General features: G+C 58.6%; 1 protein-coding gene across 3 annotated transcripts in view; it reads right to left on the bottom strand.

Annotated features, from left to right (window-relative positions):
• Positions 1-17,231, bottom strand: part of PAXIP1 (PAX interacting protein 1) — a 47,740-nt gene that overhangs the window by 11,583 nt on the left and 18,926 nt on the right. For all 3 annotated transcript variants that reach the window (XM_032840161.1, XM_032840162.1, XM_032840164.1), the window contains 8 exons: positions 13,333-13,971; positions 7,724-8,303; positions 7,198-7,292; positions 4,315-4,410; positions 3,258-3,395; positions 2,503-2,624; positions 1,872-2,056; positions 1,136-1,179 (listed from right to left, as the gene is read on the bottom strand). In XM_032840161.1, the coding sequence (XP_032696052.1) occupies positions 1,136-1,179; positions 1,872-2,056; positions 2,503-2,624; positions 3,258-3,395; positions 4,315-4,410; positions 7,198-7,292; positions 7,724-8,303; positions 13,333-13,971 (1,899 nt within the window). The remainder of the gene's footprint in view (positions 1-1,135; positions 1,180-1,871; positions 2,057-2,502; positions 2,625-3,257; positions 3,396-4,314; positions 4,411-7,197; positions 7,293-7,723; positions 8,304-13,332; positions 13,972-17,231) is intronic.

The raw sequence follows: 17,231 nt of genomic DNA, 5'->3' as shown, positions 1-17,231 counted from the left end.
GGGTGACCGGGCTGCTGTGACTGCCCGCACGGAGCTACAGGGAAGGTGGTGTCTGCGGCGCGGGGCCTGGACGGATCGTCCCTGAGGACCACGTTCCCGGCTTCATCCTCAAGGCCACCATGACCCTCTCATCCAAATGGATCCGGAGAGTATCTGCTTTTGCTCAGGTGTCCGAGCTGCTCAGGTTTCATTAAAACCACAACTGTGAGTTCAAGCGAAAGGAACCACCCCACGTGACCACGTCATCACATCATCAGGATGAAGGAAACACTTTGTGGATAGTCGTCAGCGGCTTCTAATGACGTGAGACGTGTAGGCGGCACCGCAGATCGTCAGGAAGCAGGGCACAGGCCGAGGCGTTCTCGTAATCCTGACAAGAGCACGCTCCTCGGCGGCTCGCAGGACACCGACCCTCCCTCCATAGCTCCACGTGACCTGCAAGTCCATCAGTGGAAAAACCCAGCAGGGTGCACGCGGTCACACGCACCTAACCCTGAACCATTAACTTCCACGGCCCCCACCAAGGAAACCAGGGCTGTCCTTGCGGTGGCAGGCACGTGAGCAGTGACAGGGACCAGGGACCAGGTTCTACAGTGTGGCATTACTTAGACATGCCACGTAAACACAGCCCGAAAACACCATTCGTGTCCCACCGTCACATCTGACCGACGGCCCCACCCAGAGGGCAGCCCGGCTTCTCTCCTGACGGTCACTGGCATTCCAACTTGAGCCAAGGACAGAATCAGACACCTCCCCCGACATGGCCAGATACCCCCTCCCGTCTCCTCTGCGGCCCAGAGTGCGTCGGAGCTGCCGGTGCTGCCATCAGGGCTCCCAGCCCGTGCGCGAGACGTAAACAAGATGTATGTCTGCCCTACTTCCTTCTCGCTCTTTCCAGCAGCCACACGGCTCGTGGAAGCCAACAGTGCTCGTCCGCACAGAAGTACCAAGGACGGAAACCACCACCACCAGGTAAGGGAAGAAAGGACCCGGGGCTAAACGTTTCATGACAGGTGGGGAGATACAACCTTCATTTGATATGTGGACTAATTACTCAAGGAGTTTTTAACCGACAAATGCTGCATTTTTCTAAGACAGTGACCGCCTCAGCGACTTGGCCAAAGACTGAACGTACCATCAGCAGCTCGGCCGACACTCTCAACGGGACTCTCCAAGCATCTACAGAGAAAGAGAAGTTATTTTACAACAATACTGCTTCCGTGGCAAGCCTGTTTGTGAAAACCTTTTCTGGGGCTGGTAACCTTAGACATGTAGGCGGCTTTGTAGACAATTTTATCAAGGACACAAGACAGAACTACGCTTGTGCTAACTTCTCTTCCAGGACGAGGGCAGGCGGGGACAGTGCTCGGGAGGGAAGGTGCTGAGCCTTCTCTGGGTGAGGAGCACGAGGGAAAACAGCAGCGACGGCCCAGCAACAGGTGTGCAAAGCGAAGCCATCCCACAGCCCGCTGTGGCGGCGGGCGGCTGGGCGTGGGAACCGCCGCCGCGTGCCCATGGCGCCAGGGAGCCAGCCTGAAGGACCACAGCACGTCCCCCACACATCGGCCGGGTTGAATGCTTCAAGGAAGAGGAATCTTTAGGATGCTTTCATTTCAGAACGGAAGGCAGACAGGTGCGTCTGTCCCAGAGAGAGATCGTGGCTTAAACCGAGGACCTCTCTCGTGATCAAAGCCATCCGGACCTCACGCCGAATGACCTTGACAAGCGAGCACAGTACAGCAGAGTTTGAATGACCGTCTTACGACAGGGACTGAACACGACAGGAAGACTAAGGGCACGGCTGTGCCTCCGGTAAATGCAAGGCAGCGGGAGCCCTGTGACCCTTGACGTGCCGGTGAAACCCCACTTACCCAGAAGATTGAAAACCAAGTGTGGAGTCGGGGCGAACGGCTCCTGCAGATTGAACGCCGTGTAGCGGCCGTAGTGGACCTGCCTCAGCGCCTCGAAGTTCCCCAGGAGGATGTCGCCGAGCCACTGGGCGTTCACACACGGTATCCTCCACTCCTTGGCTTTTTCATACTTCAAACCGGTGGGTCTTTTTTTTTTTTTTTTGAGAAAAAAACACATTTTATTAAGTGTTAGACTTGCCTACTGTTCAAAATAACATTTATTTTCAACACAGTACCACAGAAACAGCGGGGGCATCTCGGCAGGATCACCAGTAACCCCCGGCGGGCGACTCCAGGACGCGTCCCGGCTCCCGCTGGGTCACTGGGTTATCTGCTAGTTTACGAAGTTCACCTCATGTGAACTAACTTAATCCCAATCTTACTGATTCCTCTCATTTCGTTCCCTTTTATAGGCACTCCCGCTGCTATCAAAAAGATCACGGCCGTTCTTCCGACCGACTCGGGCTCTCAAACTCCCACCAGGAACAAGAGGACTGCGGACCCGGCCCCCAGGGTCCCTGCGGGACCTAGAGCCCCACCCCACACCGGGGTCCCCTGCGGGAGCCCCCCAAGCCCCCGGGGCCGCGCTTACTCCTTGCAGATGAGCACCGTGTTGCCGCGGCACAGGTAGCCCGTGTACTTGGCGCCCGCCAGGTAAGCCATCAGCTTCAGGTCGTCTCTGTCACTGTCGACAAATCCAGTCACAGAAATAATCTAAGCACAAAGAGAGCAAATAAGGCCAAGACACAGAGACAGTTTGACCCGTGAACACCTGCTCTTTTACCCACGTGTGTTTCCACGCGTCACCCGCGTCCCTGCACACAGGTGGGAACGCCCCTCCTGCGAATGTCCAAACCAGCCTCTTGTCCACGGTCCACCGGTGACATGCGTCACCACTGGGGAAGCGAGGGGGGGGCAGCGAACACGACAGCAAACACGGGGAAATCTTGCTTGCGTTAACAGGACGCTGTCTGGATCATTTGAACAAAGCTCTCTCACTAAACACATTAACGTGAACTGGCCAGTTCCTCGTTCTCATTAAACCCCAACCTGGAGGTTACGTGAGAGACCCCACAACTCTGGATAAGTCCTGCCAGCGGGGCCGCTCCCAACATGCAAGGCCTGGTTTACTTGAGGGTTTTAAGCGTCAGAGGCTGGAGAGACCCGGTGAAATTCTGCTCCATGCAGGGGACTCTGATGGCTTTAAGGGACCCGGGCAATGAGACAGTGGCACCACAGGGCCCTTGCAAGCTGGGCCGGAGGGAGCACGCCAGGACAGGGACTCAGAGGCCCACGCGGGAGACGGGCAGGCGGGACAGGATCATGACGCCAAGGGATGTCCCTTACGTGCTGAGAGCAGGGCTTTCCACCCGGGGGGAAGGCCACCGGGAAGTGGAGGGCACGGTGAGGCGGCACCAGCTTCTTCTTCTTCAGGACCATGTTCAGCCAGTGCGCAGTGACACACCTCTTCCTCTCCCTGATCGCCTGCCAAACAGAAGATTACAGGTTTGCCGGGCTGGTGTGTGTGCGGCTGTGGGAGAGGCACAAAGCGGCCAGGCTGTGTAACTGCAGCAGCACCTGCGTGGGAAGGCCTGTGGGGACCGCAGGGCACCGAGTGCTGGCTTTACCAAAGGGACAAATGACAGAGGCAGGCGGATTCTCACGCAACTAACAATGGGGCCACCTACACACAAGCAGCCTGCAACGGGGGACAAAAGCAACACATCTTATAATAACCTTAAAAATAACTTTGATCATGAGTAAGGTTTGTGATCATCAACATGAAAATTTCCCTTAAGAACACCGAGGGCCCCAAAGAGAACAAGTTTCTTCTGAAAAAATATAACCGCCCACTAAAATGAACCACAGAGGAGAGAAACCAACCCTCACACACTTCTGTGTTTTCAGTTGGAAAGTGTTTAAGAGGAGCTTCTGGGTGGCCATTCATGATGTACCTAACGACCGCTGTCTGTCTACCAACAACAACACTGTTAGGAGAAGAGACGAGACTTGGGGGAACAGTCGAGGTGACAGCAGGAGAAAGCCTGTGCCCCACGGGGCCTTAGAGCCGTTCCTCCAGCCCTGCGTACGTACACAGCCCCACAACAGCGGGAAATCCTGCTTCCGCCCCCCAGCTGGTCAGTGCTGCTCTGGACCGAGTAAAAGGACCGTGTCCTTTCCCTGACACCACCTGGGGCTGCCTTCACTTTCTCCAAGCTCAAAGACGTAGAGGCCAGCAGTCCACACACATATTTATCCCAGCACAGATTGATGAAAATCACTAAAAACGTATTCCCTTTCAGAAGCAGACAAAAGTCCTTTCCAAAGACACTAGACTCTAGAACCCTTGGATGGTCCTTGAAAAGGGACAGACCTCGCTGCAATCAGAGCCGAGGCCACTCACCTGCGCGTACATCCCGCTGACCTGACTCTCGCACAGCAGGTGTGTGCAGCGGCTGGAGAACGTGGGGTCCACGGCGCCACCGTGCGTCTGGATTATCTAGACACACACAAGACCCAAAGTTGTCCTCAACTCCAAGTACTCAGGAAAACAGAGGAAAACGGACTTTCGGGTTAGACTGCTCTCAAAACAACCCACTACCGGTTTCATAGTCTGCTTCGCCGAAGGGGGTATGCTGTGTTTACGGGTGATCCATCCAGCACCACAACGTGAAATGAGCTCCAGCACTCTCTGAATCTGAATCCCCGGATGGAGCAAGAAATGGAGCGCCCTCTTCCTGAAGCAGGGCCTTCCCCACCTGGCACCACCCACGTGGGGCGGAGGGCGAGCCCGTGCAGGACGCTGGCCGCACCCCTGGATGCCAACAGGACCGCCCCAGGGCCCCCCAGGGGTGACCATGAAAACTGCTTCAGACATGACCAAACAGCCCCTGTGATTAAGAGCCATTACTCGTTTCTCTAAAGGGAAAAAAGGAAAAGCAGCGTGAAAGCAGTGAACACCACCAACGGTTAACTCGGACCCCGAGCGGGGGCACGGGGCTGCTCTGTGCCGCACAGGCGTTAGAACGCATTGGACGGCGGGCCAGGGGTGTCAGAGTCCAAACAGCGCAGCGGAGAGACTGTGCCCCGCAAAGCAGCTCTGCTTCATCTCCTTGTTAAGCTTCACTATTCTAGCCCTTTGCGTACACTGGTGAAGCCTGCTGGAAGCAGCCACCTCCCCTGCCACCGGCTCTGGTGCACCTGCTGTGTACCCCCACCTCCAAGGACAGGACAGAGCCCTGGCCACCCCCCCCATTTGGCCACATCACCGTTTGCGCTGGAGTCCGCCTCCGGGCCGAGTCCACCACCGCACGTGCCCTCCCCAGGCTGGTCCAGAACTGCCCTCCCACCTCCCTCCTCCCGTCCTGCACAGCTTTCCCCCTGGCTCCCAAGCCCTTCAGAGAACTCCACGGCAGCTAGAGCGAGGCCCACACGTCCCCGATGTGCTTCCCCTTGGATGAGAGCCTGATCCCCTCCGTGGGTACGGGCCAGCCCCACGGGATACGGATGACCACGGGCAGGGCTTCCTCCCTGCTGGGCTGCAGCTCACGCGCCCCCGAGCCAGGAGCCCCCTCCCCCGCCAACCACACTGCCCGCAGGGAGCCCGAACCCTGCCCCCCACCCTACGGCACTGCCGCCTGGCGCCCACCCAAGGAGGTGAGCACTGCCACGACGCACGGCGCTGTGGGTGGCCCCGTCCCACGGCAGCACATGGTACAACACACCCCTTGCCGATGAGCCCACCAAGCAGCCTGGCAACCCCGCTCTACCCAGTGCCACCCCTCGGGGACCCCTCTGCCTGCCCCAGCAGAGGTGGGCTCCTCCAGCCGCCCACGTTCCCATCTGCCGGACACGGCCCCTGCCCTCACCCCACTGACTGTGGAAGGCTGAGGAGGCCGTCCTCGCCGCTCTCAGCCGGGGTCACCTGCTTCAGAACCCCGAGCTGCACCTGACGTGGCGTGTCCCCCCCCCCCCACCATGCTGAGTGCCCGCCTCCCCTCGCCTGCTCTCACACTCCTGCTGTTTAAGGCTGCCCTCCTGGGCTAATCCTTTAATCCAACAAAACAAAAGCCAATTTTTCTCTACCTTTTCTGTGAGTTATTCTACTGCTTTTTAGGATAGTCTCTACGCACGGCCCCCTAACACTTCTATGACTTTATTTTGAAGAGTTTTCTGCAACTGTAACTCTCACACGGGCCCCACCCTCCTCGGACCCCTGCCCGGTACAGGGTCCTGGCCTGTACTCCCTTCCTCCAACTTTCGTGACTTACAATGTGCATCTCCCCGTCTCCCTGCGCTCGAACAGCTACGGGGAGAAGACTCCAGCGTCCACAACACGGCACGTAAAGGGGGCGTTAGAAGGGATGCCCCAGCCCAGAGTATGTGCCTTCCACTGCCCCAGCCCCACCTGCGCCACCTGTCTACCCGCGCTGCTCCATCTGGGACACCCTCCAACGCCCACCCCCACTCGTCCTTTAGGACGGAGTTCAGGAGTCACCTGTTCCCACAGACCATCCCAAGGCACAGACCCGCCACCCAAAGGGTGATGTTCTGTCTCGTGACTCGCCCTGCACCCACCGTCCTGCCTCGTCAGTCCTGTACGGATGGCTAGTTCGCCACCTGACACACCGTCTCCTGCGTCTTACGCATCCCGCGGTATCCCCCGCATTAGAGCAAGCTGGGCAGAGCAGGGCTGACACAACAGGAAGCTCCGAGGGACGCGCGTCCCGGGCGAACGTGAAGCAGACTCACACTCGCTTTTTTCTTTAAAATCGGACTCGGTTGGGGATTTGTGGCCCCGAAGGGAAAAGTACCACCTTCTCTTCTTCGAAGGCCACCAGACAGAATGCTGACGACAGGCACGACAGTTCCCCGAGGAGAGACTGTGCGATCCCTTCCTTGAGGAGAGGCTAAGGGGCTCCAGCACGGCCTCTGGAGACAGGACTGAGGCACACAGAAGTGCACGGTCCCTGCTCCAGGGCACCGAAACCCTCCTCTAATTCTCACATCCACAGGGACATACAAATAACCCGTGCCCCGTAGAATTAGGAGCTGAAATGCCGTGAAGGGTGAGAGCGCGCTTCACCTTCCCCTCACAGCTGAACAACCCTGCGGCCCAGGAGCGTCTGCCCGAGGTCGCAGGGACCGTGAGTGCAGACGCCGTCACACGTGCACGGCGGCACTGCGTGCGTGGGGGGAGGGGCAGGGCGCCCCGATGAGTGAAGTCCAGGCTACACTCGGAGCGGAGCGCTGGGGACAAGGCTCTCCCTCTGCGCGCACGACTCACCCGCTTCCAGGTGGCCAGCAGCTGCTTGTCAGACATCTGCTCTGGGTAGTCGGCAATCGCAAACACGCATCCCAGTAAGAAGGCTTCTTCCGGAACTGGCACAGAGAGACAGGAGAAGCGAAAGCCTGTGAACACGGGAGTCTGCGTGCACACACACGCTCACTTTGCCGCGCTCCATCTGAGCTGTGACGGGAGCCGCTCCCGGCCAGGACGTCGGGCAGCAGCCGGAGCGCTAGCCTGGGGGTGCTGCTGGGCGCGCGCCAGCGGGGCTGTCTGTACGTGAGATCTGACAGCAGGACCAACGGAGCGGACCCCGGGCGCCCTCGGGGCCACGGTCGTCCTGCGGGACAGCGCCGTCCACGTGGAGGGCTACGCCATCCCCCGCGGCAGAGGCCCCGCACCTGCTCTTCGCCGGGTGCGAGGCTCGGGCATGACTCCGCACCCTGCCCCCCTCCCCGCACCCGCCCTCGGCGCGGACGTACACACGGCTTCTGGCAGAAAGACAGACGCACCCCACAGGACTCACTTTCCACGGCCGGGTCGTGTCCAAAGAGCTGGTGCTGGGGCTGCTGGGACTGCGGGGGCGGTTGCGGCGGCGGGGGCTGGTGCGGGGGCTGGTGCGGGGGCTGCGCCGGGTGCTGCAGGGCCTGGGCTGTCTGGCCAGGCGCGTGCGGCGGCGGCGGCGGCGGCGGCGGCTGCAGGCGCTGGAGCTGGAGCTGCTGCTGGAGCTGGTGCAGCTGCTGCTGCTGGAGCTGGTGCAGCTGCTGCTGCAGGACGTGCTGCTGCGGCTGCAGGGGCTGCTGGGGCCGGTGCAGCTGCTGCTGCGGGAAGGGCAGCGGCTGTGGAGGGAAGGGGTGCGGCGGTGGCGGCTGCGGGTACGGCTGCTGGGCGATCTGAGGCTGCGGCTGGAGCTGCAGGAGCTGCTGGGCGGGGAGGTGCAGCACCGGGTGCGGCGGGGGCGGGGGCTGCGGCGGCTGCGGCAGGTGCGGCTCCGAAGCCACCTTCACCTGGCCAAAGAGCACCGCGTTGGCGTTCGCGTGGCCCTGCTGGCCGTGATGCACCTGCTGCTCTAAGGTTTTTGTAGGTGCAGAAAGGGACTGTAAGATCTAGGAAACAAACACGAGGCAAAGGCATTAGCCTTGGTCACTGGAACGTCCTCACGATCCCTCCGGTGACAGTGTGCGCGTCCCGCACGCGGCCTGACTGTGGAACGGACAGGAAGCCCGGACAACTGCAAGCTTGAGAACAGTATGGCACGTCTCTTCTGCACTCGTGAAAGCATCGCCCACATCAACAAAGTCAGGGACCCCCATTCTGCGACCAACACTTGATCAAGTAAGACTCATAAATAAGCTCGCGACCTGGAGCGGGCAAGCCTGTGACCTCGTACGGCTGACGTGCTCGACAGAGCAGTGACGGGGCTGCAAAAATAAATAAAACAAAGGCACCACTTGCTCCCGGGGGCTTGAGCACGAGTGTGGGTGCCACCGTGGGACATGCAGCTGCGCACAGCGCCCCACTGGGACCCCTTCTCCCTCCACAACGCTCCACAGACTTCTGCTAACCCAGGGAAACTCCGGGGAACGTCAGCGGACCCAGCAGCCTCTCGGCCTGAACCCAGCTCCCTTCGTACAACAAAAGCAGCCGGGTGAGAGTCAAGATGAAGACCATCCCCGAGTGAAGGCACCGACCCGGGCAGCAGATAACCCCCCAGAGCCACCGGCCCCCTCATCTGTGGTCACCCTGCCCGCGCGCTGGCACACTCCGTCAACCGGGACCAGAAAAGGCACCAACAGAGGTTTGTTTAAATGGTAAGTGTTCTCGCAAATGAGGAATCCTCGGTAGAGCTGGTCACTTAGCCCTCCTCAAAGAGGACTTGGGGCTCTTTACATGGAACTGACGTGCTCTGATCCACAGAAAAACCCGACTAGCCAGACTGTTTCTGTTCTGGTTCCTTCTGCCGCACAGTGACGGGAGTCAGCGCGGCGCTCTGTGCCAGCTGAGGGGTTGGGCGGATGGGACCGGGAGTCAGGAGACGCCAGAGAATGGGATGGCAGGTCTTTGCACTATCGTGCGCGGTGCCGAGGGACACACGTTCCACGATGACGCTCCTTCCCCGATACGCTCCTACAGCAAGAATTAGACACCATCCTCGGATGGTCCAGAGAACTGGGACAACCAAGGAGATTTTACTAAAAACAAACACAACGTGACCCTACTAAAAGCGCACTTGACATTTAAATAAAACTCTAGAAATTTAACTTTACTGTAAGCCACAGCTACAAAGAAATCTCAAGAAGGACCTTAAAATACGTCCTCCACTTAAACGGGCTCCGGAACACGAAGGTCCTACGATCCCCGAGGGGAACGCGATCACCGGGGCCTCACGCCGAGCAGCAGCACGGCGGCTCGTGCGACGGCGGCACAGGGAGAGCCCGAGCTCCGCAAGTTCTCCGCACGTGCAAAGGCTCCTCACTGGAGCTCTGCCAGAGAAGACAGTTCAGTGAATCATAAGGAATGGTGATAAGCTCTCCGCCGTCCTTCAAAGCAGTAAAGAACACCCTGTGCGGTGGAGGGAGATGGGCCCCGGCATGCGCACGTGCGCCGCCACCACGAGGGGCCGGGGGCGAACAGTGGCGCGTCCTCACGGGGGGCACCACGAGCCTGAAGCACTGAGCAGGGGCGGGACCAGCGGCTGCTTCCGGAGGGAAACGGAGTCAGGGGCGGGAGGGGGTATCACTTTACAGCCTTGGATGCCAGTGGAGCTTCTCAAGTCTGCACTGTATTTTCTACTCTCAGAGGGAACCAGCAGGTAAACTGCACTGGTAAGAAGGAATAAAGTCCTGTCTGCCCCAGCAAGTGGGGTCCAAGCAGTCGCCTGCCTCCCGCTGCCTGCCCCTGCATCCCCACCCCCAGATCAAAGGGAGCTCGGGAGGGTCCCAGGGACCCTCCACATACACTCCACAGCCGGGAGCCCAAGGCTGTGCTCTCAGCTGGTCTCACAGTGGCCAGCAGGACTCTGCAGGAGGCCAGGAGGGCTGGGGCACCTTCCCCGTGGGGACCACGAGCTGAGAAGCTGGGGGAAGTGGGGCTGTGAGCACAGGGCAGCTGGGAGCCCACACAGGTCGGAAGAAGAGCACCGGGCAGAGTGAGAGGGCACTGGCCTGGAAAGCTGGGCACCTGGCAGGCCAGCCAGTGAGGGGACTCTCAGGACATCACCTGTGCTCGTCAGACGGCTTCTCGACCCTCTGATCTGCCTCTGGCTAAACACACGTTAACCCCGAGGAATCAAAGGAGGAAGCAGCCGTCTCAGCCGCGGGACCACATACTTGGCCACACTGCAAGCAAGCGTTAATGAACGTCAAGTCGGAACTGCTCCGTCACAGGAGACTACCGTCATCCTGAGACCACCTGCATACGGAGTGCCCCGACACGTGAAGAGCTACACCACAAACAACACGCTCCGAAGCACTATTAATCTGCAACTTAGACCGCGGCGGGTAGCTACCTCCTCCGACTCCCCATCTAATTTTAAACTAAATCCGTCTTCTATTTGTAACATTTCAAAAATTCGCTTTCTTCACATCTGGCAGGAAAAATGATCTAACACTGCTGGAGAACTCGGAACACCTCCTCGTAGCAGCTGCTGGCCCCGGAGCCGGGCCGGGCCCTCCCGGCTTCCCACCGTGTGCGCAGCACAGCGCGAGCGCAAAGCCCGCTTCTGACGCCTCCCGTGCAGGCCGCGCCCCGACTCCCTGGCGTGGTCCCTCTTCTCCACTTCTCAGACTGTTCCACATCCAAATACCCCTTTAGGGAGCGAGGGATTCAAGCCGACACCAGCGAATCCAGCAGCAAAGGCCACGGCGATGGCCAGCACTCCCTGCAGTGCCGGCAAGCCAAGAGCGGGGAGCACGTCTGTCCTGCTGGAATGGCTGAGCCCGTCCGGACCCCTCCACTCCGGGAGGGCTGGGCGAGCGCTCCCCGGGCCGTGGGCTCGCCGGGCCGCCCGCCGGCTGTGGGCTGAGCGCACCAGCCCCCTGAATCCGTGCATGGCACCTTGTCATCTGCCTGCACGCCCCGGCCTCTCCCACCCCGGGGACACCACCGCTCCCTGGTTTCTGACTGCCTCACGCGGCCTTCCCCCGCCCGCCCAAGCCCCTGGCTTTCCAGGGCTTTCTGATCATCACCCCTGCTCCCGACAGCCCCCCGGGGCTGGGCCCGGACCTCATGTCTTTGCCAGCCACCCCCAGTCAGAGGTGCCGCTGCCCACAGACCCCTAACCGCATTCTGTGTTCCGTCTTCTCCCCTCCCCTCCGGGGACCCCACGGGAGCGCGGGCGTCACCTGCACAAGCCTCGCCTTGCCATGCTCTGACCACCTCATCAGCCCCTCAACTCCCTGTCAGCGTCAGACTGTCCTCACGCGCGCTCCTCACCGCCTGGGCCCTGGGAGTCCAAGAGCGTGCGGCGGGGCAGGGAGGTGCGGGCGTGGACCCCACTGGAGGCGCCTCCCTGCGACGGGAAACGGCTGCTCGGCCTCCAAGCACTGTCACCGAGTGGACTGAGGAGCACGGCTCACCCACTTCTTGAGAAATGCCAGAGATCCCGTTTTTAGGAAGAATCTCATGATTTTAGCAAAAAATTAAAAAAACGCTTGGACCAAAGCGAGGGTGTCACACAAAAGGTGCCGTCAGCTCCGGGCGTGCAGCCCTACTCCGCCCCCGTCTGTCGGCCCCAGCCAGGCACCTCCAGGCTCTGGCGGCCTCTGCTCTTCCTCGCTCACGGCTGCCCCGCCCCCACCCCCTCCCGACCCGAGCCGGTCACCATCCTCCTCACTCTTCCTAATATCCCAAGCTAGACCGCCAACCTAAAACCGGGTCCTAACCAGGTGCAACGTTACTGTCTTCCCAGAAGCTCTGTATCACCTGTTCCAGAATCCTCCGTTCTCCTCAAACCCGATTACCCCCCTCTTCCCCTACACACGTTGCCTCACGCCATCTTAATTTCCTCCCTTCTGACACCTAAAGAATGTGCTTTCTTTTCTCCGGACCTTATTCTGGATGACACCACCTTCCAGCATCTCAGGGGCCACATGCTGTATCAGTCACTCACGGCTGAGTCAAGGGAGGGAGGGAAGACGACAGTATTTTTAACGTGCCATCTCCGATACAAGACTTTTTAAACCACCACCAGAGTCCTACCCGACAGTGACACTGTCACCTACATGTTTGGGCACCCTTCCTGGAGCCCCAGCAACGTGCTCAGAAGGCGGCCTCACTCCGTAGGCAGAGTGGTACAGGCGCTGGGGGCCAGGCCCCTGCAAGTGCCTCCAGCTCTCCCCACTGCGTCAAGTCTCACGTTCCGTTCTTTCCTCACAACACGGCAAATTCACACCTGCCTCCTGGTCTTCGCAGCTGCTGTTCCTATCGTCTGGAACTCTCTGCCCCCAGCTCTTCCCACAGCCTCGTCGTCATTCCCACCCCCTCCTCCGTGAGGCTGTCCCTGATCACCTCATCCAAACAGCCTTCTTCCCCCTCGGCTATTCTATGACCCCTCATTACAATCTTCAGAACACCCAGAACACAGAAGCCTTCCGTTTGCATCCTCCGGTCTCCTCCATCTGAAACGAGGGTGGGAGACTCGTCTTGCTCATTTGCCCGCAGAAACGTACACGGCCAGTGCGCCATCTCAGTTATGATCTTTCGGTTTTAAATTGAAAGACACCTACCAAAACTTTTAACACCCACGCTGTATCAACAAGCTCCAAGCACAAAACTACCAATTAAGATTAAGGCTTCTGGGATGAGTGAGTAATTCCGGTTACGTTCTCTGCTGTCAGCGAATGAGGAGCACCGGGTTACCACCAGGCCTCTCTCTGCTGCCGCCGCTCACCCGGGGTTCAGGCGGAGTGGGAGCCTGCTTCGGGGGCGAGTGCTCTCAGCACTGGCGTCCCGCCGGCGTCGAGGAGACACTGAACTCCGCACGCACGCACGCACGCACGCAGATGACCGTAAAACACGTTCTCGAGTAAACACTGCTGGTAAGTCAACTGTTGTGAAGAAGCAGACGTAACCGTATTACGCTGAACCAGACCATAAAACCCGACTCCCAAATGCCCGCTCTAAGGAGTGACTCACGTGTGCTACATTTGACGGTCGGCTCATCTGCTGGAGATCAGCATTGTTAGTGATGTTCCTCAGGGTCCGCACAGCCGGACTCCAGGTAGCGATCATTTCTGATCTGTCCGAACTTTGGAGATTCTGTCCCGGGGCCAGGAGGTTGCCCCGGGCCTCGGGAGGTAAGATGTTGCCCGGCACGGGGGGCACGTTGGCGCACAAGTTAATGAGGCCAGGCTCCTTGCCCGCGGGCAGTCTGCGTCTCGCCGCAGCTAGCTGTGGGACCTCAGCGGGCGTCCAGTTTAAATTCCTCTCTTGTTTCTCGGGTGAGGAGTCTGAAGAATCATCAAACATCAACTCCCCTTTAGACTTTTCGGTGTTGGATTTGGGCGAGAACTGCTGGTCCCCTGAAGGAGATCCTTCTTGAGAGCTGGCAGGGCTGGATTTTCCCTCCGAACTACCCTCATGTGGGGACTCCTGCTCCTCATTTTCTACCTCCTCCTCCTCCTCTTCTTCTTCCTCCTCCTCTTCTTCATAAATAATGAGTCGAGGATGATAAAATGCTTCGTCCTTTCTGGTTTTTTCCGATATGCAATCCAGGACCCAGTCAGGGGTCACGATCTTAATGCTTGCTCTCTTCAACGCGCACTCGTACTTCTCCTACAAGCGAAGCACAAACACGCGAAGCTGTAAGTCTGATCAAACACCCCACAAGTGTGCCTCTGAACACAGAACTCAGCACAGGCGCGCGGCTGAAGCGTCCAGCCCCACAGCGGTCATCACACGCAGACGAGCTTAAAGTCCTTTCCGACGCGGGAGCTGGAACCAACCAGGACCAGGACCTCACGCTGGCCTCAGGCCGGCAACAGTGGTCAGAACAGATTCTGTTTCAAGTAACTTCTATAAATGGTATCAGTTAAGGAAAAAATACAGCTAGCGATCCCACGGGAAATTCTCTTAAATGAAATAAGTAATTGCACCTCGTCTAGCTTTTGACACCTTGAAGGAAGAGCGCCTTCAGGACATCCAGCACGGTCACGGGAGGGTGGCCGGCTTTTCATGGGGAGGCTTTCCCAGTGAGGCGTCTAGTTTGTTGAGCCCCGTCCACAGAGACACAAAGGACACAGCACGCCTCTGACCTGACGGGGTTTACGACTTAGCTTGGGAGAGAAAGTAAACGCCCCAAGAACATGACGCAGGAGCCTGCGCGGAGTGAGGTGGGAATAAGCCCGAGAGAGAGGCCCTGCGGCGGAAAGCCGCACTGCACGGTGAGGCCTGGCGGGGGCGGCAGCGAGCACAGCGTCGGGCCCAGGGAAAAGGTGTGTCACAGGCAGGGGCTCTCCTCCAGGTGAGGGTGTACAACAGAGCAAATCCCAAAGGAAAAAGAGAGAAATGGGAAATAGGAGGCACCGGGAAGAGGATACCAGAGCTCTGAGATAAACGAGATGCTAGCTGCAGCCCCCCAGGCAACAGAGCCCCATGCCCTGCCTCATAGCCCAGGAGGACGGCAGCTCCCGGGCAAGCCCATCCTTAAGGCCCCACACTGAAGCCCGTTTCCTGTCGAGGGGACCAAAGGTGGCACTTGCGGTCTACGATCGGGGCAAGGGGGACAGGCAGCAGGGCTGTTCCGGAGGTGCAGAACAGACAGACGGCTGCCGTCCGCATGGCACGGCCGAGGGCAGCACCGTCCAGCCCGACCTGCCTCCCAGGAAGGGGGAGACCACCCCCGTGTATGGATTTCACCGCCTGTGGCTTCTGAGGATGGGCCACTTTAACCCTTTCTAAAACACAGGCACACTTGGTCACAGGGGAGCACACACGAGTAACCAGTGAAGCAGAGAAAGACAGACGCGTGGCCGTGACCCCGTGATGAGCGGCCACCGCGGTCCTCAGTGTGACGGCTTTGTTAGGAACACGCGCACACACACGTGTCCCAGTGCACAGAGCCTTCATGGCGCGGCCGCACTGAGATCTCACGATCGACCTCCCACGGCCACATGTGCCCCCTACCCTGGGGTTCTGGTGACCCCGAGACGAAGCCGAGCGCGGAGAGCCGGGAGACAGATCCCCGCGCCCCCCGCCTCCTGCCCGGCCTGGCCCCTCGGCGACACGGCTCACGCGCCTCCAGCGGACAAACGTGCAGCGCCCCGGCTCCACGCTCACCGTCGCGCCGCCTCACGCCCACGGCCTGTCCGCTGGAGCCGGGCTCGCCGCTGTGCTGCCTCGCTGCCAGCCCCCCGCTCCCGGATCACTGCTGTCACCTCCAGGGCATTTAGCTGTCCCGGGTGTTCCTACTGCTCAGTGTTCTGCTGCCACGAGAAGCCGCAGTTAAAGCTGAACACGTGCCTGAGAGGTTTGTGCACAACGGGTCCCCAGGCTCTGGAAGGCGGCGCTCTAAGGCCTCAGTAGCCGCAACCACACCCCCCCACCCCTGCAAACGGCCAGGCCGCTGACTCCGTGTGACTGCGGCGATTCCCCCACACCCGCCGCCCCGCAGGCCTCACTCCTTGAAATGACACCGTGTAGACACCACGACTGAAGTGACAGATTCTCTTATTCAGATACAAGCGTATCTTTAACTTCCCTTAAACTTACATACAGAAGCGCGCGGGGACAGGCGAACGCCTGACTCGGTAAGACTACGGCTTGTATGAACCATAGCTTCTTTCACTGGGATAGAAGCGTGCGCCTGCGGGCACGTGCCCAGCTCCCCGCGCTGGGTGACACGCGCCAGCGCCGACCTCGGGACGGGCCCCTGAAACTGACACAGCGCCGTGTGCGGACAGCAGTTAACATGAACGTTAACAAAACTAAGAAAATGTTTATTCTTTATTCTAAAAATCATTCTGAAATACTCAAGTATGAACTGTTAAATCCATCCTCCAACAGTAAATAGAGACAACAGGTTTTTACGGCAGACTGGAGACTTCATTTCTTGACGACCTGTCCCAAAAGAGCCACAGCGCTGTCTCAGGGAAACCCCGAGTCCAGATATACACCAAAGTAGCTGTAAAACTACACAAATAATACAGATGCACAAGATGACCAAATAACACATATATCAAATAAACCTTATATATTATTTTCCAAGGTAGAAAGGTATTGAAATAATATGAAATAAATCTTCTTACTTCTGTTACCAAATAGCAAGCATGAGACTACTGCCATGACGTGCAGCAGCTGAGCATGCTGGACCCCAGGGAGAAAACAGCAGGCTTAGCGCCGGGACCCACACAGCAGCCTTGGGTTCTCAGTCTACACAGCGTGCGGCCCGGCACACGTCAGCCGTGACCCACTTCTTGCACAAGCAGCTCTCAACTCAGACGCTATGTATGTTTATGTTTCACTTGGGTTTTCTCTCCCTTCTCACCAAATAGTTTTTGTCACCGGAAGACAGTTACTGCTTAAACCAAGGTGACCCAGGAGTAAAGCAATGTTGAACACCCTGGCTGGGGCTAATTTACTAGCTAAGTCATTCTCATTCTTGAATCACCAAAATCACAAGTCACTAATTTGCGGACTGGGATGCCAGCAATGAGGCCGGCAGGGTCAGGGCCACGGCCAGCGGGGGCAGATGGCACTGGGCCGCCACGGCAGGCCTGCTTATACACAGAAGCCGGCAGTAGCTGTGAACCAGCCCTTCCCAGTATCGAACGAGCATACCCTGTCCTGTGGATTTTGTTACCAAATCCCTCCATTCTTCTCCACTTAACTTTAAGACCATTTGTAAAACTTCCAGAGTATGAAAGGTAGTTTCACTATGCTATTTAAACATTTGCTGTGTTCATTAAGAAAAAAAAAAAAAAAGGACTGAAAGAGATGCCACTGATTTTGTGTGCCATCAGATGGTCTGTGTGACAAACCCCCCCGCCCCCATATGGCCTCTTCAATTATCATTTAGCTCTCCAGAAGTATTGCTC

The sequence above is a fragment of the Lontra canadensis genome, unplaced genomic scaffold, assembly GCF_010015895.1.
Source record: "Lontra canadensis isolate GAN:19392208 unplaced genomic scaffold, GSC_riverotter_1.0 scaffold111, whole genome shotgun sequence".
In the NCBI taxonomy this organism is placed as follows: Eukaryota; Metazoa; Chordata; class Mammalia; order Carnivora; family Mustelidae; genus Lontra; species Lontra canadensis.
Note: the sequence above shows the minus strand (reverse complement) of the source record. Positions and strands in the feature narration are given on the sequence as shown.